The 24,955-nt window shown below is 38.8% G+C and overlaps 1 protein-coding gene across 1 annotated transcript; it reads right to left on the reverse strand.

The window, feature by feature from the left end:
- Positions 1 to 18,003: 18,003 nt before the first annotated feature.
- LOC122080363 lies at positions 18,004 to 19,583 on the reverse strand. Its single transcript, XM_042647318.1, has one exon. The coding sequence runs from the start codon at positions 19,335 to 19,337 to the stop codon at positions 18,210 to 18,212; it is 1,128 nt and encodes a 375-aa protein (XP_042503252.1). The 5' UTR covers positions 19,338 to 19,583; the 3' UTR covers positions 18,004 to 18,209.
- Between the last annotated feature and the right edge of the window lie 5,372 nt (positions 19,584 to 24,955).

Here is a 24,955-nt window from a genome sequence, read left to right on the forward strand (position 1 = left end):
AGTCTTCCGCTGATCTGATGAATTGATGTTAGTGTGTGTATGCTGTGGTGGAATACAGTATCTGATGATCCTAGCAGGTTTGGGTTAACCGGTGTTAACTCGGTCACCGCTCCGGTTCAGGGTGAACGGGGTGTGACAACAAGCACCCACAACACAGGATTTTTATGAGGTACAATTTACCTACATCCCTAGAGTAGTATCTATAAAGGCTTCGTACCTACTCAATACACTACTTTTGACTCCACCCACAGTCCAGAGTACCCACACCCAATTTTCTTAAGCCGAAGCTAAGATGGCACTCGTAGTGCTGGTACAATGTATAGCATCCACTACATGGGAGCACCCACTAAGCACTCAATAAAGAATACAATTAAATTGGGCTTATATCAATGCCCTACAGTCAAGCTCTGCCTAGTATATACATCCACAATTAGCTAGCATACTTATAGTTCATCCACAACTAACCCTAACATACATACATGCATATAATGTAAATCAAAGGTTAGAGAATCTCACAACCAATTGCCTGGGTTGATTGAAAACTTGTACTGACAAGTTTGGTGCCCACACCTTCTTTCTCCTTGGCTTCTTACTCTTCAAAGTAAACACATCTTTGCTTTCTTCTCTTTTTCCTTAGCTTTGAGTTAATGTATCATTAACACACTTCAACCACCTCTTTTACCTCATTTAATAGCCTAAGAACATTTATCATCAAGTATTCATTTTCATTCAAGGACCAACAAAGAGGGGAAAGATTCTCTTGCTAAAACCATAGTTTTCCTTCACTCAAAACTCATTTTTCTTGTTACCATGGTGTAGGGCTGGAAAAAATGAAGAAGTAAGACCTTGGTTCACTCAAATCCGAGTTAAAATGAGGGAGATATGACCATTTGAAGTTGGAGCAATGAGATAGCCTGAAATGGAATCTTCGTAGGGGTGGCGTATGCTATGCCGGCAGTGCGCGCAACAGAGGTGCAAATCTAACCATATCTCAATCAAAAGGAATCTCTTAATCTAGACTGTCCGATTAAAATAACGGATAATAAATCTCAACCATAAGATTTGAATAAGGGAGTCAACTGATGATGTCATGTTGATGTCAACGGTCAGCCGTTAGTTTTTTTTTGTCGATTTTTGATTGGTTGTTTTTTCCGAATTTTAAGGGAGCTTGTCTCCCACTCTCAAAAGTGAAACGCTTATCAACTATTGGATCCGAATCCTTCAAAATTAGCTTTAATCAAATCTCATGAAATCCTTAAGATTGAAATCTTTTTAATACCTTATATGCACGCGCGAAACACCACAACATACCTTGATAAGGTGTAGTGCCAGAGCATCAAGGCTTGTGCACCTAACCAATCAACTCCCTCGCGCAAGCATCTAACTCGTCTATGTCAGTACAAAACCTCAGCAGCCTTTAGATGGGTATCAAGCCTACGTGGTCGAATCTGGACCATCCATTTCACTTCTCTTTACTCCTCTTTATTACAATCAAGCTTCTGCCTTCATATATTTCAATGCTTAAAGGTCCCCTGCAACTCAGACCTTCAAAATCTTGAAATTACACAAAAGCCCTTCAAATTTTAAAAATAAATTCCGAAAAGTCCAACCAACACCGAGAGCAACTGATGAATTTTTTGTTTGGATTTTTGAACGGCTTCATGGAAATACATATAAATTTTTCATACGATATCCGATCGAGATGAAACAAAGTGCGTTGGAACCATAACTGGACGCTCTACGACTTTATAGAAGACGATCATCTGAATCATCCATATAAAAATACCAAAATGCCCCTAGACCTTTCCAATGACTCATCTTTCTCATACAGAATCGGAACGCAATGAAATCAGAACCGTTGAAAAAATTGGATTTTTGTCGTATCGTTACTTGGAGAACACTTTCTTTAAAAAATTTATCTTCAATGTCGAAACTGCCCTCAACTGTCACAATTGCTGTAACTTTTTTATACGGTATCAGAATGCGACAAAATCGGATGCACAGGACTGGATAAATTACAATCTATCTTTTTCATGAAGAAACAATCTTCCAAAAATGTCATTTTCACTGTTGAAAATCCTCCCAAGCATAAATAGGCCAATTTTATCAATCTTGACCCAGAAACCCGCACCACCTACTATGGATGAATCAAACCACTCCATGCACACAATGTGGCTATGTTATCTCATCGATGACACTCAACGCTACCATGTCATCACTTTCGATCACGTCATCCAAACTGACCACATCATCACTACCATGTGGCCGGGTTGCCAATAAAGACAATCATACAACAACAATCTCCTCGTGATGAATTTTCACTACACCCCCACGAATAGAGGTAGGGGGAAACAGAACCGTGAGTAGTGTAACCGGGTGCTCTATGGGTCGAGTGTAACCCGGCTCCATGAGAATTCCCATTACCATCCATCCGAGCCGACCCATTAGAGTGTTGGATCCCATTTAAATTTGGAAACCCACTACCATACATCCTAGGCAGCCCATTAGATTGATGAATCCCATTTAAATTGGGTAGCACGATCTCAATAGAGCCCACGTTTTCTTATAATGGAAAACCGTTTGAATTTGAATTTTCAATCTCTCCTAGGATAGAAGGAGATCGCCTAATTGGAGAAAGGGATCTTTCCAAGGATCTTTTCTGATTTGTAGCCAAAGATGTTGCTACTCCCTGCGCGGCACCACCTCCATGATCAGAACCACCTTCATGAGAATGGCCATCGTTGCTACCTGCCACCCTTATTCCTCCACCGCTGGTTCTATATGAAGCATTGGAGTCATTATTAATAACAGGCCCCCCATCACCTAACTCCCCCACTCCAGTGGCAACGCCCATGTCTTCATCCATGAAGACCGCACCTAGAACCTGGGGCTGAATCTTCTTCCTTGCCTCAACAATGCTCCTTATCCTGCAATCATGAACAGAATGCCCAGGCTTTTTAACAAAACCATAGAACCCCAGGTTTTCTTCATACACAATCGGTTGCATGAACCGAAACATCTGCTGAGACCCTAGTTCTCTCCTTTCCACCTGAATTTCCTCCATACGTTGTATACCAACCTCCATCTCAACTTGCACCCTAGCAAAGCTTCCCATAGTCGCATCATGGGTGCGCTTGTCAATGGCCATGGGGCAACCAACTGCTTTTGCCATCGTAAGCAGAATTTTTTCATGCCAATACTCAAGAGGTAGGTCCGGGAATCGGATCCAAACCATCTTAGTAATGACATGCTTGTCATGTATACTGAAATCTTGGCGCCATCGTTGAAATTGGACAATCTGGCCTTCAACTTTAATGGCACTCCTACGCCAGATCGAAGTCATATCAAACTCCAGTTCGAACTGGAATAGGATAAACCCCTTCCCCATCGGAGCCAAAGAGACTTTTCCCTTCAAAGTCCATAGATCTCTTGCCTCCTTTATGATGGTATCCATAGAAATAAATTTGAAGTTCGTTCTCCCGATTAAAGCAAAATGGAATCGTTCAAGTCTCTCCTTATAAGCCTCCTGAGGTATTACCACCTTGGTTAAAGACCCTGCATGGATTGGTTTAGGAAGATCGTCCACGTCAGGTAAGCCTCCTCCCACCACCGTGGAGTAGGAGATCTTACCCGTTGGAGGAACTTCAGTAGCTCTGACATCTTCGTTAATGGTATCCACCACTGGATTCTCTGGTACAAGCCTTAGGAAGTCAGTGATAAGCAATTGCCTTCCCTGAGCTCTCTGGAAACATCCATCAGGATCTTGACCATCTCCTACTTGCAGAACTTCCTCCCCAGAGCTTCTCTCTCGACTCATCGTGACCCTCAAATGTGATTGTCTTTGAAAATCTCTCTCTCTCTCTCTCTCTCTCTCTCTCTCTCTCTCTCTCTCTCTCTCTCTCTCTCTCTCCCCGTATTTAAATCTCTCTATAATTATTTCAAAATAAAAAATCCCACTCGTCCTCTCACATTTATCTCTCCCCACTCTCCTTTATAATTGTTCATTGTGATCCTTTTTAATACTTAATAATTATTTCTCCCTTCTGCTTCACCTTTTTTTATTATTAGTTTTTTTTTTATTTCTCTCTTCCCATGATAATTGTTCATTGTGACCATTTTTAATACTTAATAATTACTTCCCCATTTCTGATCCACCTTTTTTTTATTATTAAATTTTTTTCTCTTCCATTTCGAGGGGTTTTTTTTATCCGTTGGAAAGTTTTTTGGGTAAAGGTTAAAGATCTTTTTTTGTCTTTTTGAAAAATTATACCAAAGACAAGGAGTGCGTAGTTTTTAATAATAGTATGATAGTATGATTTTAAAAAAAAAAAAAATCTCACTTATCCTCTCACGTTTTCCCTCTCCCCACTATCCATGATAGTTGTTCATTGTGATCCCTTTTAATACTTAATAATTGCTTCCCCCTTTCTGTTTCACATTTTTTTATTATTAATTTTTTTTTGTTTCTCTCTCCCCACTCTCCGTGATAATTGTTCATTGGGACCCTTTTTAATACTTAATAATTATTTTCCCATTTCTGTTTCACCTTTTTTTTAATTATTAATTTTTTTTCTCTTCCATTTTGAGGGTTTTTTTGATCCGTTAGAAAGTTTTTTGGGTAGAGGTTAAAGGTCTTTTAGTCTTTTTGAAAAAGTATACCAAAGACAAGGAGTACGTAATTTTTAATAGTAGTATGATAGTATGATTTTAAAAAAATCCCACTTATCCTCTCACATTTCTCTCTCCCCACTCTGCCTCATAATTGTTCATTGTGATCCTTTTTAATACTTAATAATTACTTCTTTCTACTTCACCTTTTTTATTATTAATTTTTTTCTATTTCTCTCTCCCCACTCTCCATGATAATTGTTCATTGTGATCATTTTTAATACTTAATAATTACTTCCCCCTTTTTGCTCCACTTTTTTTTTTTTCTGTTTCTCTCTCCCCACTCTCCATGATAATTGTTCATTGTGACTCTTTTTTAATACTTAATAATTACTTTTCCGTTTCTGCTCCACATTTTTTTTTTATTGTTAATTTTTTTCTCTTCCATTTTGAGGGAGTTTTTGGTCAGTTGGAAAGTTTTTTTGCTAGAGGTTAAAGATCTTTTTTGTCCTTTTGAAAAAGTATACCGAAGACAATGAGTATGTAGTTTTTAATAGTAGTATGAAAGTATGATTTTAAAAAAATCTCACTTATCCTCTCACGTTTTTCTCTCCCTACTCTCCACTATAATAGTTTATTGTGATCCTTTTTAATACTTAATAATTACTTCCCCCCTTCGCTCCACATTTTTTTTGTTATTAATTTTTTTTTCCGTTTCTCCCTCCCCACTCTCAATGATAATTGTTCATTGTGATCTTTTTTAATACTTAATAATTACTTACCCCTTTCTGCTCGAATTTTTTTTATTATTAATTTTTTTTCTGTTTCTCTCTCCCTGCTCTCCATGATAATTGTTCATTATGATCCTTTTTAATACTTAATAATCACTTCTACTTTCTACTCCACCTTTTTTCTATTATTATTTTTTTTTCTCTTCCATTTTGAGGGGTTTTCTAGTCCGTTGAAAAGTTTTTTCAGTAGTGGCTAAAGAGCTTTTTTGTTTGTTTGAAAAAGTATACCAAAGACAAGGAATACGTACCTTTTTATAGTAGTATGATTTAATACCTAATAATTACTTCCCCTTTTCTGCTCCACCTTTTTATTACTATTAATTTTTTTCCCGTTTCTTTCTCCCCCCACTCTCCACGATAATTGTTCATTGTGATCCATTTTTTTATTTTTAATAATTAGTTCCCCCTTGCTACTCCATCTTTTTTTTATTATTAATTTTTTTTCGTTTCTCTCTCCCCTCTCCATGATAATTGTTCATTGTGATCATTTTTAATACTTAATAATTACTTACCCCTTTCTGCTTCAACTTTTTTTATTATTAATTTTTTTTCCATTTCTCTCCCCAATCTCCATGATAATTGTTCACCATGATCCTTTTTAATACTTAATAATTATTTCTTCCTTTCTGCTCTACCTTTTTTTTATTATTAATTTTTTTCTCTTCCGTTTTGAGGGTTTTTTGGTCCGTTAAAAAGTTTTTTTGATAGAGGTTAAAGGTCTTTTTTGTCTTTTTGAAAAAGTATAATAAAGGCAAGGAGTACGTACATTTTGATAGTAGTATCCCACTTTTCCTCTTACGTTTCTCTCTCCCCACTCTCCACAATAATTGTTCATTGTGATCCTTTTTAATACTTAATAATTACTTCTCCCTTTCTGCTCCACCTTTTTTTTTATTATTAATTTTTTTCTGTTTCTGTCTCCCCACTCTTCATGATAATTATTCATCGTGGTCCTTTTCAATAGTTAATGATTACTTACCCCTTTCTGCTTCAAATTTTTTAATTATTAATTTTTTCCCGTTTCTCTCTCCCCACTCTCCATGATAATTATTCATTAATTATGATCATTTTTAATACTTAATAAATACTTCCCCCTTTTTGCTCCACATTTTTTTATTATTTTTTTTTCTCTTCCATTTTGAGGGTTTTCTGGTCTGTTGAAAAGTTTTTTTTGGTAGAGGTTAAAGGCCTCTTTTGTCTTTTTGATAAACTATACCAAAGACAAGAATTACGTATTTTTTGATAGTAGTATGATATATTATATGAAATCCAATTGACCTGATTCTTTCACCAATGGAAAGTTGATTCGAATGGCTACATTTCTTACGATATCATCTTCAATTCAAGTTCAACGTACTGATCGTGAAATTGAGCTACAAACCAATGCATCTACTTAAAAGTGTTTTTGAAGTGATGACTCCAAAGTCCAACTAAACTGCATCGCTATTAGAGTGTGTTGATTATGTTGGCAATAATGAACAACATCATCGCCAAACCACATTACTCAATAGGACTTTGAATATTGTTTTTTATTCATGGTGAAATTGATAATTGACGTTGGATGATATGTCTTGATTTTGGGTCCTGGAATATATATATATATATATATATATGTATTAGTGTTGGATGTTATACTCTTCCATATATTTCCAAAGAGTCGAAAATGTACATGATTTGTATTAACGCATATACATACATTTTATTGTTTAAGACAAATTCAAATTTACCAAAAAAATCCCATCCTCAAGTACCCAAACCCTTTTTTTCAACAGCAGAACCCAAAACCCTTATGCCTTCGACCTTCACCCCTTCCCATTGCTCCACCACTGCAAACAAGTCCTATTTCCTTCCTTCAAGTTCAAACGAGCTCCCCGTCACTGCAATCAACTGGGGTATTATCAGCTCTTCCTAGCCTCCCTTAGCCCCAAAGTTCCTCTACTGCAAAGTGCAAAAGCACTGTTAGAACCTCAAAACAACTGAATTGTAAAGGAATTCATGAGAGGTTGAGGGGGTTGTTGGCACCGTTGGAGAGTATCTAGATTTTGGTTTTCCTAATTGGGTCCAGAAAAGCAATCAAATTTCACACTTGTTTTTTTAATCCTCTGTTCACATATTTATTACTTAGTAATTCTTGGTTTTGTTTTGTGTAGGAAATCAGGTAAGAAGATAGAATTTTGCCAAATAATTGACTACTAGTCCTTCCAAAAGAAAAGAAAACATTGAACTTGTGTGTAGATATTAATATTTTTTGGAATACAGCTCTAACCGACAATGGGGGTAACAATATAAAAGAGAATAATGAGTCACCACTAGGTGTTTATTACAAAAACCCCAAGGGGTAGTGGAGTTGACAAGGGACTTTGTCACAGAAAACTTGTGGTTCTGAATTTGATTCTTTTTATATTCTTGGGGTCACTTCTTTTATATATTGTTAGATCAAACACCAAGAAACACGAATAAAGAAAGATAATAGATCCGTACGACACAGAGATTTAACGAGGTTCACACACCAGGGTGGTGTGCTACGTCCTCGGGCGAAGAAGAAGATGATCCACTATGCAGAAGAAGAAGGATTACACCCTAACAGCGGCGAGGAAGAACTCGCCCTGAAACCCTAGCTTCGTGAAAACCCTAGAATACAATGACTCTCAACAAGCAACAGTACATCATATATATATACTCCAAATAACGGTTCGACCCATCGGGTCACGGTCGATCCGGTCGAACCATACCGCGGGGGCTACGCCCCCGCACCCCCATACGAGATACGAGATCAGTGATGGGCTCCGGGCTTGGGCCTATCGGCCCAAGCCCTCTGCTTCCATCACAGATCTCAGAAAAATTCCCATTCGGGTCGCCACCAAAATATGTCGGATCGGGTCAATCTTCAAAACGGGTCAAGAATTCGAGACAAACTTAACAAATCTCCACCTTGCCTTGAATTCTCCTCCAACAGATAAACAAATAGCTAATATCTTCATCTTCTCCAATAGCCCTCCAAAGGGCTGAACTCAAACATGACAAACACCAAGTAAGTTCCAGCAATGCTCGAACTTACCAACACATAAAGGCTTAGTCAACATATCAGCTGGATTGTCTTCAGTACCAATCTTCAACACTTGGATATTACCTTGAGCAATTATCTCTTTTATGAAATGATACCGAACATCAATGTGCTTTGTCCTCTCATGATACATTGAATCTTTAGTCAAGTGAATAGCACTCTGGCTATCACAATGGACAACAGTCACCCCACGATCCATGCTGAGTTCTCCCAACAAACCTCTAAGCCAAATAGCTTCTTTAATTGCCTCAGTCACTGCCATATATTCTGCTTCAGTGGTAGATAATGCGACTGTAGCTTGTAAAGTAGCTTTCCAACTAACCGTACTTCCTCCAAGAGTAAATACATAGCCTGTGAGTGACCTTCTCTTGTCAAGATCACCTGCATAATCTGAATCAACATAACCAGATAAACTATCACCATTTCTCCCAAACTCCAAACAAACACCAGAGGTCCCTTTCAAGTACCTAAGTATCCACTTCACTGCTTCCCAATGAGCTTTACCTGGACATGACAAATATCTGCTCACCACACTGACAGCTTGTGAAATGTCAGGACGAGTGCAAACCATAGCATACATAACGGAGCCAACTGCACTAGAGTATGGAACACGTGACATGTACTCCACCTCTTCATCTGTCTTAGGTGATAGAGCAGTTGAAAGTCTAAAATGAGATGCAAGAGGAGTAGTTACAGGTTTGGCATCTTTCATGCCAAAACGATTCAATACCTTCTCAGTGTACTTTTGTTGAGATAGCCACAGCTTCCCTGCTTTTCTATCCCTCTTGATCTCCATACCAAGGATCTTCCTTGCTGCCCCCAAATCTTTCATCTCAAATTCAGAACTTAATTGTTCCTTCAACCTATTGACCTCATTCCTATCTTTTGCTGCAATCAACATATCATCAACATAAAGCAACAAATATATGAATGACCCATCAGAGAGCTTTCTGAAATAAACACAACAGTCATATTGACACCTGGAGTATCCAAAACTAGCCATAACTGAATCAAACCTTTTATACCACTGTCTAGGAGACTGTTTTAAACCATATAGGGACTTCTTCAACAAGCATACATGGTCCTCCTTATCTTCAATAACAAACCCTTCAGGTTGATGCATATAAATCTGTTCTTCTAGTTCACCATGCAAGAATGCTGTTTTCACATCAAGTTGCTCCAACTCCAAATCATGCATAGCAACTAAAGCAAGTAGGACACGAATAGAACTATGCTTAACAACAGGTGAGAAAACATCATTAAAATCAATTCCTTGTACCTGACTGTAGCCCTTTGCAACCAAACGTGCCTTGTACCTAGCATCTTCAACACCTGAGGCAGATTCCTTCTTCTTGAAGACCCATTTGCAACCAACAATTTTCTTCCCTGTTCTCGGCTTCACAAGCTCCCAAGTCTGATTTTTATGAAGAGATTCCATCTCCTCATTCATGGCAATCAACCATTTTGTAGAATCAATTGAAGCAACAGCTTCAGAATATGTTGCAGGCTCACTATTTTCAATTGTATCTGCAACAGACAATGCATAAGCAACAAATTCAGCATGCCCATACTTTTGTGGTTGTCTAATATTCCTCCTTGGTCTATCCTTGGCAATGCTGTACCGCTCTTCTTCTTGATTCTCTTGAGCATCATCTCCTTCAGTAAAAGTAGGCAACTGGACTAAAGTAGATTGTACTTTGTTTGAAGGTGAACCACCAATTTCAAACTCCACCTTCTCTCTAGATTTTTCTTGACCTTCATCACAATGAATAGGGACTTCTTTCCTAGGATGCAACATAACAGATTCATCAAAAGTAACATCTCTGCTAATAAGAAATTTTGGAGACTTTGGATCAGAACACCACAACCTGTATCCTTTCACTCCAGATCCATACCCAAGAAAAATGCATTTCTTAGCCCTAGGTTCCAACTTCCCTTCATTTACATGTGCATAAGCAGGACATCCAAATACTTTTAAATTTGAGTAGTCTGCAGGTTTACCTGACCAAACTTCTTCTGGAGTCTTGCACTCAATAGCTGTGCAAGGAGATCGATTCACCAACAAGGTTGCTGTGTTAATTGCTTCTGCCCAGAACTCCTTGCCTAATCCTGCATTTGATAACATACACCTTGCCTTTTCTAACAAGGTTCTATTCATACGCTCCGCCACTCCATTCTGCTGGGGTGTTTTAACAACTGTATGGTGTCTTGCAATACCTTCATTTTTGCAGAACTCATTAAAGTCACCTTCACAAAACTCTAGGCCATTATCGGTTCTCAACCTTTTAATTTGTTTCCTGGTCTGCTTCTCAAGCAAATTCTTCCACTGTTTGAAAGTGACAAATACTTCATTTTTGTGCTTCAAGAAATAGACCCAAACCTTCCTAGAGAAATCGTCAATGAAAGTAAGCAAGTATCTTGCACCAACCCCCTTTGAAGCAACCCTGGAGGGCCCCCATAGGTCTGAATGAATGTAGTCCAAAGTTCCCTTGGTCCTGTGAATAGCAGTACTGAAACTAACTCTTTTCTGCTTCCCAAACACACAATGCTCACAGAACTCCATTGCTCCTGTACTCTGACCACACAACAAGCCCCTTTTACTTAATGATGCCATCGCTCTTTCACTCATATGGCCTAACCTCATGTGCCATAAATTTGTGACATCTGATTCAGACATAGATGATGAAGCTGCTGCAACAGACCCAGTGACTGTAGTACCCTGCAACACATACAAACTGCCAGCCTTGATTCCTTTCATTAATAAGAGAACTCCCTTGCTGACCTTCATGACTCCACCTTCAGCTGTATACTTGCACCCATTTGAATCAAGAGTGCCTAAACTGATGAGATTCTTCTTCAAATCAGGGACATGCCTGACATTGAACAAGGTTCTGACAATGCCATCATACATCTTGATATTGATCGTTCCCATTCCAATAGTCTTACAAGAAGCATTATTTCCCATCAACACAACTCCACCTCGAACTGATTCGTATGTGGAGAACCATTCACGATTGGGACACATATGGTAGGAACAACCAGAGTCAAGAATCCATTCATCCTGTGATCTAACTTTATCATCAGTCACCAAAAGCATATCAGACTCACTCTCATCTTCAGCAATACTGGCTTCTGCAGAATCATCTCTTTTCTGTTGATTTTGAGCACCACCACCTGCCTTCTGCTTATTTAAAAGCTTATAGCATTCAGATTTAATATGCCCCTTTTTCTTACAGTAATTGCAGGTTAAATTCTTGTGCTTAGATTTTGATCTAGCCTTCTTTTTGTCACCATATGAACCCCTTTCATTCGTTCTCCCTCTAGCTACCAAACCAACACCATCAGATTTATTGGTAGTTGTCAACTCATCATCAATCTTCTGCTTGCTTTGCAGATTCGTTTTGACATCCTCAATAGAGATTGTCTCTCTACCATAAATCATGGTATCCCTAAAGTGCTTATAAGATGGAGGCAGAGAACATAACAATAATAGGGCCAAATCTTCATCGTCTATTTTAACATCTATCCTTTTCAAATCAGTAACAATAGAATTGAACTCAGATATATGGGATTTAATAGAAGTACCTTCGCCCATATGAAGGGTATACAGTTGTTGCTTCAATCTCAACCTATTGGTGAGGGATTTGGTGAGGTAGAGGTTCTCTAACTTCACCCATAACTCTGCAGCCGTTTTCTCTGAGAGAACTTCCTGTAGAACATCATTCGAAAGACACAACTGAATAGCTGAAAGGGCTTTATCATCCAAATCGCTCCAATCATCATCGGACATAGTTGCAGGTTTCTTCGCCTTCCCAAATAGGGTTTTCTTCAAACCCTGCTGCGTGAGAACAGCCATCATTCGAACCTGCCATAAACTGAAACTGATGTTGCCGTCAAACCTATCAATATCGTATTTCGTTGAAGCCATGGATCGAAGTAACCAAGAGCTCTGATACCAGTTTGTTAGATCAAACACCAAGAAACACGAATAAAGAAAGATAATAGATCCGTACGACACAGAGATTTAACGAGGTTCACACACCAGGGTGGTGTGCTACGTCCTCGGGCGAAGAAGAAGATGATCCACTATGCAGAAGAAGAAGGATTACACCCTAACAGCGGCGAGGAAGAACTCGCCCTGAAACCCTGGCTTCGTGAAAACCCTAGAATACAATGACTCTCAACAAGCAACAGTACATCATATATATATACTCCAAATAGCGGTTCGACCCATCGGGTCACGGTCGATCCGGTCGAACCATACCGCGGGGGCTACGCCCCCGCACCCCCATACGAGATACGAGATCAGTGATGGGCTCCGGGCTTGGGCCTATCGGCCCAAGCCCTCTGCTTCCATCACAGATCTCAGAAAAATTCCCATTCGGGTCGCCACCAAAATATGTCGGATCGGGTCAATCTTCAAAACGGGTCAAGAATTCGAGACAAACTTAACAGAAGCTGAGTGGAAGTTTTCTGCCAAAGAACAGCCTAAAGGTAATATTGGAAGGTTGTAAAAATCTGGTTTTATTGGATGCAAGGAATTGCTGTGGTTTTGAGGAGGATGATGAAGATATATTGAAGATGGCATCTCATATCAAGACATTCTTTTTTGAGGGTTCAAAATCATTCTTTTTTGACCCTTCAAAATCATACTATATCGACCATTTCTTGTATCAAGCCATGATAGATAGCCCTTTTGATGTCTAGGATTCTNGTAGTCGGCATAAATTGATACCGACTCCTCAGAATTTGGTAACTTCAACCCCATTAACAACCACTTATGAATCATTTTTAATACTTAATAAATACTTCCCCCTTTTTGCTCCACATTTTTTTATTATTTTTTTTTCTCTTCCATTTTGAGGGTTTTCTGGTCTGTTGAAAAGTTTTTTTGGTAGAGGTTAAAGGCCTCTTTTGTCTTTTTGATAAACTATACCAAAGACAAGAAGTACGTATTTTTTTATAGTAGTATGATATATTATATGAAATCCAATTGACCTGATTCTTTCACCAATGGAAAGTTGATTCGAATGGCTACATTTCTTACGATATCATCTTCAATTCAAGTTCAACGTACTGATCGTGAAATTGAGCTACAAACTAATGCATCTACTTAAAAGTGTTTTTGAAGTGATGACTCCAAAGTCCAACTGAACTTCATCGCTATTAGAGTGTGTTGATTATGTTGGCAATAATGAACAACATCATCGCCAAACCACATTACTCAATAGGACTTTGAATATTGTTTTTTATTCATGGTGAAATTGATAATTGACGTTGGATGATATGTCTTGATTTTGGGTCCTGGAATATATATATATATATATATATATATGTATATGTATTATTGTTGGATGTTATACTCTTCCTTATATTTCCAAAGAGTCGAAAATGTACATGATTTGTATTAACGCCTATGCATACATTTTATTGTTTAAGACAAATTCAAATTTACCAGAAAAATCCCATCCTCAAGTACCCAAACCCTTTTTTTCAACAGCAGAACCCAAAACCCTTATGCCTTCGACCTTCACCCCTTCCCATTGCTCCACCACTGCAAACAAGTCCTATTTCCTTCCTTCAAGTTCAAACGAGCTCCCCGTCACTGCAATCAACTGGGGTATTATCAGCTCTTCCTAGCCTCCCTTAGCCCCAAAGTTCCTCTACTGCAAAGTGCAAAAGCACTGTTAGAACCTCAAAACAACTGAATTGTAAAGGAATTCATGAGAGGTTGAGGGGGTTGTTGGCACCGTTGGAGAGTATCTAGATCTTGGTTTTCCTAATTGGGTCCAGAAAAGCAATCAAATTTCACACTTGTTTTTTTAATCCTCTGTTTACATATTTATTACTTAGTAATTCTTGGTTTTGTTTTGTGTAGGAAATCAGGTAAGAAGATAGAATTTTTCCAAATAATTGACTACTAGTCCTTCCAAAAGAAAAGAAAACATTGAACTTGTGTGTAGATATTAATATTTTTTGGAATACAGCTCTAACCGACAATGGGGGTAACAATATAAAAGAGAATAATGAGTCACCACTAGGTGTTTATTACAAAAACCCCAAGGGTAGTGGAGTTGGCAAGGGACTTTGTCACAGAAAACTTATGGTTCTAAATTTGATTCCTTTTATATTCTTGGGGTCACTTATATATATATATATATATATATGAAAATATTCTTGGGGTCACTTACAAAGGGTGTTTAGTGTTCTTTATGATTCTCATTCAACCCTGGAATGACTTGGTCCATGCGGTCGTGGCTCATGGGACTAGTCAAGCTAAAGGTCTGAATACCCGTCGTTAGCAAAAAAAAAAAAAAAAAAAAAAAAATGTTTATTAGATGTAATATTTTTCTCCCCATATTTTTTAGAGATGAATCATATTAAACACATACTATACATGTAACATATTATTGTCTTACACATACTTATTCATATTCAATTTTTTTAATCGTACCAAACTAACTATGGCAAGGATTAAAGGAAAGGTATACTACAACAGGTAGAAAACTGGATCTCTAATGGCATCCATCTACCTCCCTTAATTCAATTGGTTACCAAACCTCTATCCATAACCCTACAAAATTCAACATTTCCTTTTTCCAACCATAACAACTTAAAATGCATTGGTGTCACTGATACTTACTAAATGTATCTCTAGATGGGCCGCTTCTATTATTACAAAAGGGAGATGTATCTTTTTTTCTGTCAACTATTTGATGGCAGGAACAACTTTCGCAGAATCAATAAGGGGTCTTCTACATGGGCTGATGCATGCTAAAGAGGAAGGATGGGAGGTGAAAGAAATATTGAGTGATGATAAAGATATAGGAAAGCTCTAAATGGAGATACTAATACCTTATGGCCATGGATCATCATCCCACTCATTTTGGGTTTATCAATCATTTTGTTTAAACCTACTTTATATCTTAAAACTGGTGAATTAATTACTATGCTCCAATCCATACTCTATAAGGCTATAAACCAGAAAATTTCGTTCAAGATAAGTAACCTAAAAATGGTTATTAGTCTATTCGAAATTTAATATATTTTGTCCTTTACTCATCAAAATGAAAAAAATAAAAAATAAAAAAAAAAAATAAGAAAAAAGGAAAAGAGGCTGCTGGCGTGGGTCCTTTGAGGATATGGGGTTAAGAGTGACTTCTTAAAATTGTGAGGAGAAACAGTTAGCGGCTGAGCAGAATGCATTACTAGAAATCCTTACAGAATTTAAATAGCAGTTACAATGAAATAAAAATAGACCTAGACTAAACACAATATATTACTTTTCATATCTAAAATACATGCATATCATTACAGCAATGAATTGTCCCTTATTACTTCTTCAAGCACTTGTGTTGGTCTTAAAGGGAGTGTGGAGTATGGATCTTAAAGTTAATAAGAGCCGATCGACCAATAAACCTTTTTTAGATGCTCGTTAATTTTTTTACAGAGAAAAGAATACTATCCGACCATGCGCTCTTACACTCTGACATTCAGAAATAAGAGAGGTAAAATGATCACCTCGACACCCACCTATCGGATGCCTAAAGTGCCCATTCTCATTGGCCTCCATGCTAATGTAGGGACTACGTGACCAAGGAGTATTCTCTTTTTTTTTTTTTTTTTTTTAATTTAAGGAGAGAGTTTCCTAAAAGGTAGTGTAACTCTTGCACTAGCACGATGATGAATAAGAGCACATAAGGAAACATCAATAAGGTTGAAATTTTTATTTTTTTATGAAGGGTGGAGTAGTCATTTCACACCTCTGGTTAGAAAAAGACATTTTCAATTAATGGCCTCTCAATCTCCATGACGACCGTGACCAGGAGTGGTGGTCCAATGCTGATAAAATCTCGCTCAGGGTTAATCCATTAATTTACTATTTTTAGCTAGCTCAGTCTGGGGCTTGCTGGTCTTGGTCTAGTGCTTTAGGTTCGTTCGTTGGGTTTGGGCCCTATGTCCGTGACCTGTTCAAAACATTTACCTTTTGGCCAAGACCTATTCAAACTATGGGATGGCCCTAGTGTAGCTCGGTAAAACCACAACTCCTCAAGCATTGCTGATGATGCACGCTTCGACAGCCAAATTACCAAATTACATCTGCTTTATCGATCAAGCTATACACGGCCGTCAATACCTAAACTGAACGGGTAAAACCGCCCCAAAGTGAATCGATTGAACTCAGATCAAATCGAAGTGAAAGCTTATTCGATTGATTTTGATTTAGCATATTGTAACCCCTTAACAAATTGAACCACATCGAAAACCAATTAGACCCAAAAACAAATCAAAACATATTGAAAAATCAGACCAAAACTGAATGAAACCGTAAAAAACCGAAACAGCTCAAACTTGATTGAAAGAAAAATAATCAAATCTGCATAGTTCTATATGGATTATCAAACTCAAATTGGTCAAAAAACAGAATTACAAACCGATACAAGAAATCGGTGTAAAACTGAAATCATTATTTTCTTCGGTTTTGATTTCACCATTCTCACACCGAAACCAGTTCAACCTAGAATGAAACCATACCAAACCAACATGTTGACACCTCTAAATCAAGCAATGTCCCCGAGTCAGAATCATCACCAACGTGGTAGAAGAATTACTTTATGGGGTCATATCGAGGTTGAATGAGAATCATTCAACTTTTACTCAAAGCAGTGAAGAGCACTAAACACCCTGTGTGAGTGGCCCAAGGTGTACCTAATGGGAATCAAACTTAGAACATCTGAGTTTACAGCTCATACCAAGTTCATTGCTCACCAACTGTACTCAACTGGTGGTGTCCATGGATGATGAAATTCCATATGAAGAAGCCATCGACTCAAAATCCCGTGGCTCTTCGATTTTCCAAACCATCTTTAATTTTTATAATTGCTACCATGAATGGGAAACCTTAGAAGATAATCCATGAAAGGAAAAGACACCATGTATTGATAAAGTGTTAAATCCGAACCCCACCCCCACCCTTACCCTTAATTTAATTAATCCACCTTCTATTATTACTTGCATTTTCTATGGTTTGCAACTGCTCCAAGTGAATGTTTTTTTTTCTTTCATCATTTTGTCCGCTTATTTGCACTAGTAGTACTAGTAGAGTTGCCGGAATTTAAGCTTGGCCTGCAAGCATTGAGACTTAGGGTACACTTGTCACTAAAATTTAGGTCTCACCCAACCTAACACGCTTTAGATAAAGTCTTTAATACAAAACTATAGTATTTGGGCATACAATTCAAGGGAATCTCAGCCGCCGAATGTTCACTGCAGTGATGCGGTGACTGCAAAAAATGTGAAGGCATTATATTGTCCTGCTGGTGGATCTACCATGTGAAATAGATTAATGTGAGAGAGATGCGTTTCTAATAATGATATACCATTTGGATGGCTAAGATCTAGGAGTAATTTTTTTTCATTTTGGATGAATCGAAAAGACCAAAGGTCACTCGAAGCAGGGAGAAGGGGATGTGAGATATCCGGCCGTAAAATTAAACGGTGAATCTCATCGTGTGATCCAGAGAAACTTCTTCGCCAAACTGAATTTAAAGATATACAAATTTATTGCCAAGCCCCGTGACTCCATGAGAGAGAGTACACTTGAACACTCGACCACTACACATCATGAAACATCTCCTATCTTACCTGTTACACTCATCTTCCTCATACAGTTCAAAGTTTTTCAGAAAAAGAAAAATATATAACTTAGAAATTAAAAAGAAGGGCAAAACCACAAACAGTCATACTCACACGCTGTATATTATCACAAAACAGGGAAGCACCGCCCTTGGATTAAAAACGAAAAGCTCATCTGCATCCAACCTGGACTGGGCTCCACCACTCCCCCCAACGACCGAGTCATACTGAGCATCTTCCTTATCAACCACCTCCTGGTCACCCTCACATCCGATTCGACCCGCTATGACTCGACAAACCAACATGGCACGCCTCACGTTCATAAAAGCAAAATCTTCCTCGATTTCATCCGGAAGTGCCACGTGTGCTCTCCAGCTACTCGACAGCGTCGATATCCCATCCATTTTCGCCGAGAAACCCGATCTTATGATCCCACATACGCTGCAGTAGCACTGGTTACAAATACTAGAATTCCCTTTCTGTCCCAACCCACACGCCGACGTGGAACAGTGAAACCTCAACAACTCATTTCCATCAGCGATGCAACGCTCATCCCTTCTCTTCACTCCGTTTCGTGACGCCCTGGACTTCACGTTCTCTCTATACTCTTCGAACCTCGATAGCTTCTTGGGGCTATTGTGGATTTTGAGCACGTGGTGGATTATAGGGTTCTGCTTCCCTTCTTCGTTCCATCCAGCTTTGAAAATGATCTGAACAATATTCTTACCTGAATCACCATCAAAGAGCTCTGAAAGAGCGTGTTGGATCGATTGGTGCTGTTCTAAAAGCTGGTTCTCCTGAAACACTTCACCACAGATCGGGCATGGAAAGATATCGTTTCGGAGAGGAAATGAGGGATGATCGAGAGAGATATCGGGCTCTTGTACGGGTCCGATTTGCCTCGTCCGTGATGTATCTGGTACTGTTAACTGTTGCGACGATCCGGCGGATGATGTTGGGGTTATGGGTTGTGGGAGCACTCGTAGTTGTAGTTGTGGCTCATTATCTCCCTTGGAGTTGTTGAAGTGGAGGATGCGCTTTAGGAAGGAGAAAGAGGAAGAGAAGGCTTTCTGTGATGATTTGAGACGAGATGGAGTGGAAGAAGGAGAGAGAGGAGATACCTTTCGCTTCTTCGTTGAAGCACGATTGGTGTTTGGGAATATGAAGCAACCAAGATAGACGATGAGGAGGAGGAAGAGAGAGATGAACCCATTAAAGAAGGAACGCGCGACCGCCATTGCTACCAGAGTTTATAATCTGCAAAGGCCATTAGAGGCGAGACTGAGGAGTGGAAGGAAAGTGAGTGAATGAAGAAGGGAAGAAGACATGAATGATGAAAGAAGAAAAGGGAAGAGTGTAAAGAAGAAGATGGGTGGGGACATGGAAGAATAAAGTTGAGAGAGTCGGTGATGAGAAGCAGAACAGCGAACTTCACGTCGTTTACTCATATGGGGAGATTATCAGGAATGAATCGCGGAAGGGAATGAGTGAGAATTGTTACTGTTACCTGACCTTTGGGGCGTTAAACTTTGATTAGATCCATTTTGAACACACGAGAAGCGGCGAATTGGAGGCCATTAAATGGTTCTAACTTGATAATTTGGCGATAGGGGGTGTCAATCAGTCGGTGCGGTCAGTTTGGGTGGATAGTTGCCAATTTAAGGTTTTTCACTGTTTTCCAATGTAATCAAGCCTCGTAGATTGTGCCATACTGCCATAGATATGTTTCAATTTGGTTAATCTAATTGAGATTCAGACGGACAATAATCTAGCTAAATAGGCTTAAATAGGAAAATTGGATTAAAGGTTGGTAATTGGTCGGTATCATCGGGCAATCATCGGGCCACTACCTAGCACTGGAGTCGAGACATTATTAATCAATCAGTTGGGGTCATGGTTCTAAGTTGGGGTGTCAATTCCAAGCTCGCATTGGTAGGTCCGATCAAACTAGATACGTTTATGGCCTGACCTAGCCCGGCCTAATTAATAAATGTGTCAAGCTCACATTTATAAATTGGTAGTACATGGTGTAGCCACCTAACTCGATGGGCACCCGATCAGCCTGGCACATTTACAAGTCCGATTTGAACCGACTCCTTTAAACCCTACCTATCCTAATCCCTTTAATACTACTTGTATATTTTTTTTCTAATAATAATATTTATATTTAGTCCTAAGGGTATGTGATATATACAATTGAGATGGTGATAATTGTTATATGAACATTCATCTTTTTTGTGCATAGTTTAATTGATTTGAACTTACTAAACTTGGGTTATGTAGGCATAGTTTAATTGATTTGAGTTTCATGGGTTAAAGATCCAGTACTTTAGTAATTAAGTTATTTTGCACATCTTTGGCTTAATTCATTTTTAACTATGTGACATTTTTCTTTGTTATGCTCATTTTTGCCTCATTTTATTGGTATTCCTCTTCAAGCAAATTTAAAAGACCAATTTTAAAGAGGACTCGTTTAAAGAAAAATAGATCTACAGCCCGGTTAAGGCCCGATTAAGGCCTGTTTATGGTAGCCCGATTAAAACCTGAGACCAACTGACTTGATTATTAACCGTACCATGTCCGTGCTAGCTAAGCCAGTTTAGCTAAACGGGAGTTCACGATGTAGCCCTAAAAATTGGTCGAGCCAAACTAGGCCTGACCAAGATCGGCCCAACCCGATCGCTTGACGCTCCTAGTTTTAAGTATCAATATTGGATCGGTTGTATCGGCCATATAGTATTGGTATTAATCTTGATACCTGAGTGATCCGAATTGGTTATCAATATCGTTTCAGGTGTAAAACCGTAAAGAAAATGTTTTTTTCTTTTTTTTCTTTTTTCTGAAAACTGTGTGCAAAAGTGATCGATACACATTGATGTGATTCAATTGGCATTAGACCAATACCAATACCAATAACTAACTCCTTGGTTGGGATAAATTAATTGTTATTTCATTAAACCAAAAAAAAAATTCCCACATTAATTTTTTTTTTTTTTTTTTTTTGGTAGAACCATACTATCAATGCAAGAAGGAATCTGTAAGAAATTTTAAGACGAAACAAATACACCATATGGTGAAAAGTGAAGGGATAAATATGTTGAGGCGCAACCTAGCTGTCACATGAAAGTTATACAGGATTGGCTTTTGTTGTGTGTGCTTTTATATGTTTATTTTGGAATGAGGGAAAATGGTTATCTCATTGATTTAAAAAGAAAAAAAAGAAAAAGAAAGGGAGAAGGTATCCCATGTTGTTACCGAAGGAATAAATCCTATACTCAAGGCTTAAAGTATTGATATCAATTGTGGTATTAATCAATCAAAATTAAGATCCGTATTGGAGGCTGTTGTATCGTATCAAAGATATGTTAAAAATACAAACATAAATGGATAGGAAATTTTTTTTTATACATTTTTGCATAAGAAAATAATTTTAAAAACTCTATTTATAACATGTATTATGCATAAACACTAAATTGAGAGTATTGCACTAAGAATCTAAGGTTTGTAGTTGTCCTATAAATGTAAAATCCTTATTTTCAACCTTAATTTTCATTTTAGTTAGAAAAAAAAAATGGTTGGCAACAACTTTAGAACAAAAACCCCTAAAAAAAAAAATCGTATTTTCTAGAAAATGACCTATCTTAGCCATTATATGACCATAGCGCACCATATCAGTATGTGTCATACCATATCGGTATGTATCAAAACATACATTTCACCTTAATTTTTAATTTTTCATAAAATATCGGTATCTATCGGTGCGTATCGGTATGTATCATAAGATACATATCGATAAAAAAGATTTTAAAAATTTTATATATCGTATCAATAGGGGCCGATACGGATACATATTAGTTGATACAATACGTACCGATACTTTAAACCATGCCTATGCTCCAAATCAATGGTTGTATTGAAAAATGTATTATTCCTATCATGGGTGAAATAGGGCCGGACTTTTTAAAAGCCTAGCCCAATAAACCTAAGTCCACTTAGCTAGGACAGGCTTAACCCGACCATAATGTAGGGCCTGAAAAATTCAACCTTAACCCTTAGTCAGGGCTGGACTGAGCTAACCCTATTAGCTCATATGGGTTCAATAGCCCAACATGAATCAAATCTAGACACATTAATTTGGGGCGGCAAATCCCCACCATAGACCGTATGGTTGCATTACTTTAGGGAAGAGCATTACCGATTATAAAGAGAGCTATGGACCAAAGAGTGCTAGCTTTCTCTATATCAATATCTCAATATATATTGATGGAAAGTATTTTACCATCCTTATTGCTTATCTTATCATATATTATTATATTTTCCCTATGTCAACCTTGAGTCAGAGATGGGATGGGTTAGGCTGAGCTGGGCGGTCTCTACTTGAACTTGACTCAAGACCAAAGATTTCTATCCCTAAACCTTCATCAGAGCTGGAAATCCTAGTAAAAATCTTGTCGAGACATCAAGGCAAATTTAGGTTATTAGGATCAAACTTACACCCCTAATTCCAATGACCTATACAATTAGAAAGGAGAAACCATGCGAAAGGGGGAATTGCATTCTAAGGAATATGACAACACTCTAACCCTTTTTTCTTTACAAAAAAAAAAAAAAGAGAGAGAAGATGCTGAAATAACCAGGAAATTGAGGCGGGAAGGGAAAGATGAATCTTAACGGAAGGCGGGAAGGGAAAGAAGTCACATGCGATGCGAAGTAACGCACTGAAAAACAAAACTTTTATAAAGGGGAAAGGGAAAGATGGATCATTTTCATTGACCTTTGACTAAATCCCCTTAGCATGGGACCCATCTTCTTACATTGTTTTCGATATCAGACGACGGTGTTTCAGTCTCGTGAGTAAAGGGTCCAGATCCCTCGCAAGTCGCAACGGAAGATATTAACTGACTAACTGAGTATCCTTTTCATCCATCACTTCAGATTTTAATCGCGATATTTTCCTATCATCTCGCGATATAGGAATTAGATGAAGACCGTCTTCATACTTATGGAGTTGGGATGTCCCTTCAATATAATCTTCTGGTGGCCCATGAAAAATCTCGTGTTCCCTCCTTTGTTGCCTTCCTTTCTTTTTCACCTTGTCGTTCATGCACTATGATATGATACAGTACAATACAATTCAATATCTTAAAAGAAAAAAAAAATATTACATTTGGGTAAATTATCATTTCTTTCTCTCTCTACTTGCCTTATTATTACTCTTTTCTTCTACACAATTTTTTTTTAGGGTAATTTACAGCGCCACCCCCTGGAGAATGCCAATATTATAAGAACACCCCCTCTCTTTCACCAAATTAGACTCAGACCCCCTACCGTCAGTCTCCATTAAGTAAGGATTTAAAATTACATTTTTACCCTTTTAATTAAAATAAATAATAAAACATATTGTACCTAAGTTACTTCGCACCGACCGTCCGCAACAGCAGCTGTCGGTGGTTCTAGCTTCTTCTCCGGTGGAGTCGCAGTGGTCTCAGTTGGCCGGAGTCCCGAGACTTACGTGGTGGCATTAAAGGTGAAGGCCCCTCCACCCCCGGCATGCACTAGCATGACAGCGACCGAGAGAGCATCGAACAATGGTTGTCGTCGGGGAAAAACACGACATGTCCCGTCACAAAGCAGCCACTTCCTTTAGACTCTTCTTTAACTCCAAACCATACTCTCTGGCGACTAATCCAGGCCTGGTGCACCACCAAAGGCGTTGATCGGATCCCAACCCCGAAATCTCCTCTCAACAAGACCCATATCCTTAAACTGGTTCAAGATCTCTGGGTTCCTCGGCTACAATTGAAGACATTGAAGAAGTTAGAGTCTTTAGCTTCTGAGAAAGAAAGCCATAGGACACAAATGGTAGAAGCTGGCGTCGGACTGCTCCATCCCTCTCGCCTTGCATCGATCGATCTGGTCACTGTGTTGGATGTCAGCGGAAGCATGACCCGTGCCAAATTGCAGATGCTGAAGCGTGCCATGCGGCTTGTGATATCATCGCTTGGCTCTTCTTATCGGCTCTCCATCATTGCCTTCTCGGCGTGCTCCAAGAGGTTGTTGCCGCTGAGAAGGATGACGGCTCAGGGCCAGCGCTCGACGCGGCGCATCATCGACCTGCTCGTCGCTGGGCAGGGTACCAGCGTTGGAGAAGCTCTGAGGAAAGCCGCTGAGGTGCTGGAAGATCGGTGGGAGAGAAATCCCGTGGCGAGTATCATGCTCCTATCGGATAGCCAGGACGAGCGTGTCTCTAGAGCGAATTCAGAGGATCGACGGTGTTCGAAACCCCAAGTGTCGTGGACAAGATTCTCTCTCTCTCTCTCTCTCTCACACACACACACACACAGAGAAGTCTGAACCGTGAGGCCAACTTGTGTGTTTTAAAAAAAAAAGGTCCAGAATGCCGAGCTTGTCAAGACCAAAGAACTCAGGTGGGATTTCACCGGAGAACTGGTTGCAACTCAAATTCAGAACTGGTTGCAACTCAAAGACTTGATTAAGTCTGCTACTGGTTGCCGCGAGCCTGTTGTCACCGTCCGTCGCTGATGCCGTTGTTACCGGTGATGGAAACAAACATGCCCATGCCTTCATCGTCACCGTCGGCCTCTCCAACGATGCCACCATCATGGGTCACCTCCTCGCCGCAAGTTCCTGGAGGGGCTTATTACATAGACATTTTAGGTATTTTACGTTTAGTTTAGTAAGGGCATTTTGGTATTTAAAATAAAATATAATAGGTGACATCAGCATATATAGTATATTCTTTAACGGAGACTGACGGTAGGGGGTCTGAGTCTAATTTGGTGAAAGAGAGGGGGTGTTCCTATAATATTGGCATTCTCCAGGGGGTGGCGTTGTA

Source organism: Macadamia integrifolia, chromosome 5, assembly GCF_013358625.1.
Source record: "Macadamia integrifolia cultivar HAES 741 chromosome 5, SCU_Mint_v3, whole genome shotgun sequence".
In the NCBI taxonomy this organism is placed as follows: Eukaryota; Viridiplantae; Streptophyta; class Magnoliopsida; order Proteales; family Proteaceae; genus Macadamia; species Macadamia integrifolia.

What these genes read in the sequence shown, in the direction of transcription:
- LOC122080363 (XM_042647318.1), bottom strand. Translation starts at nt 19,337, where the DNA reads ATGGCGGTCGCGCGTTCCTTCTTTAATGGGTTCATCTCTCTCTTCCTC.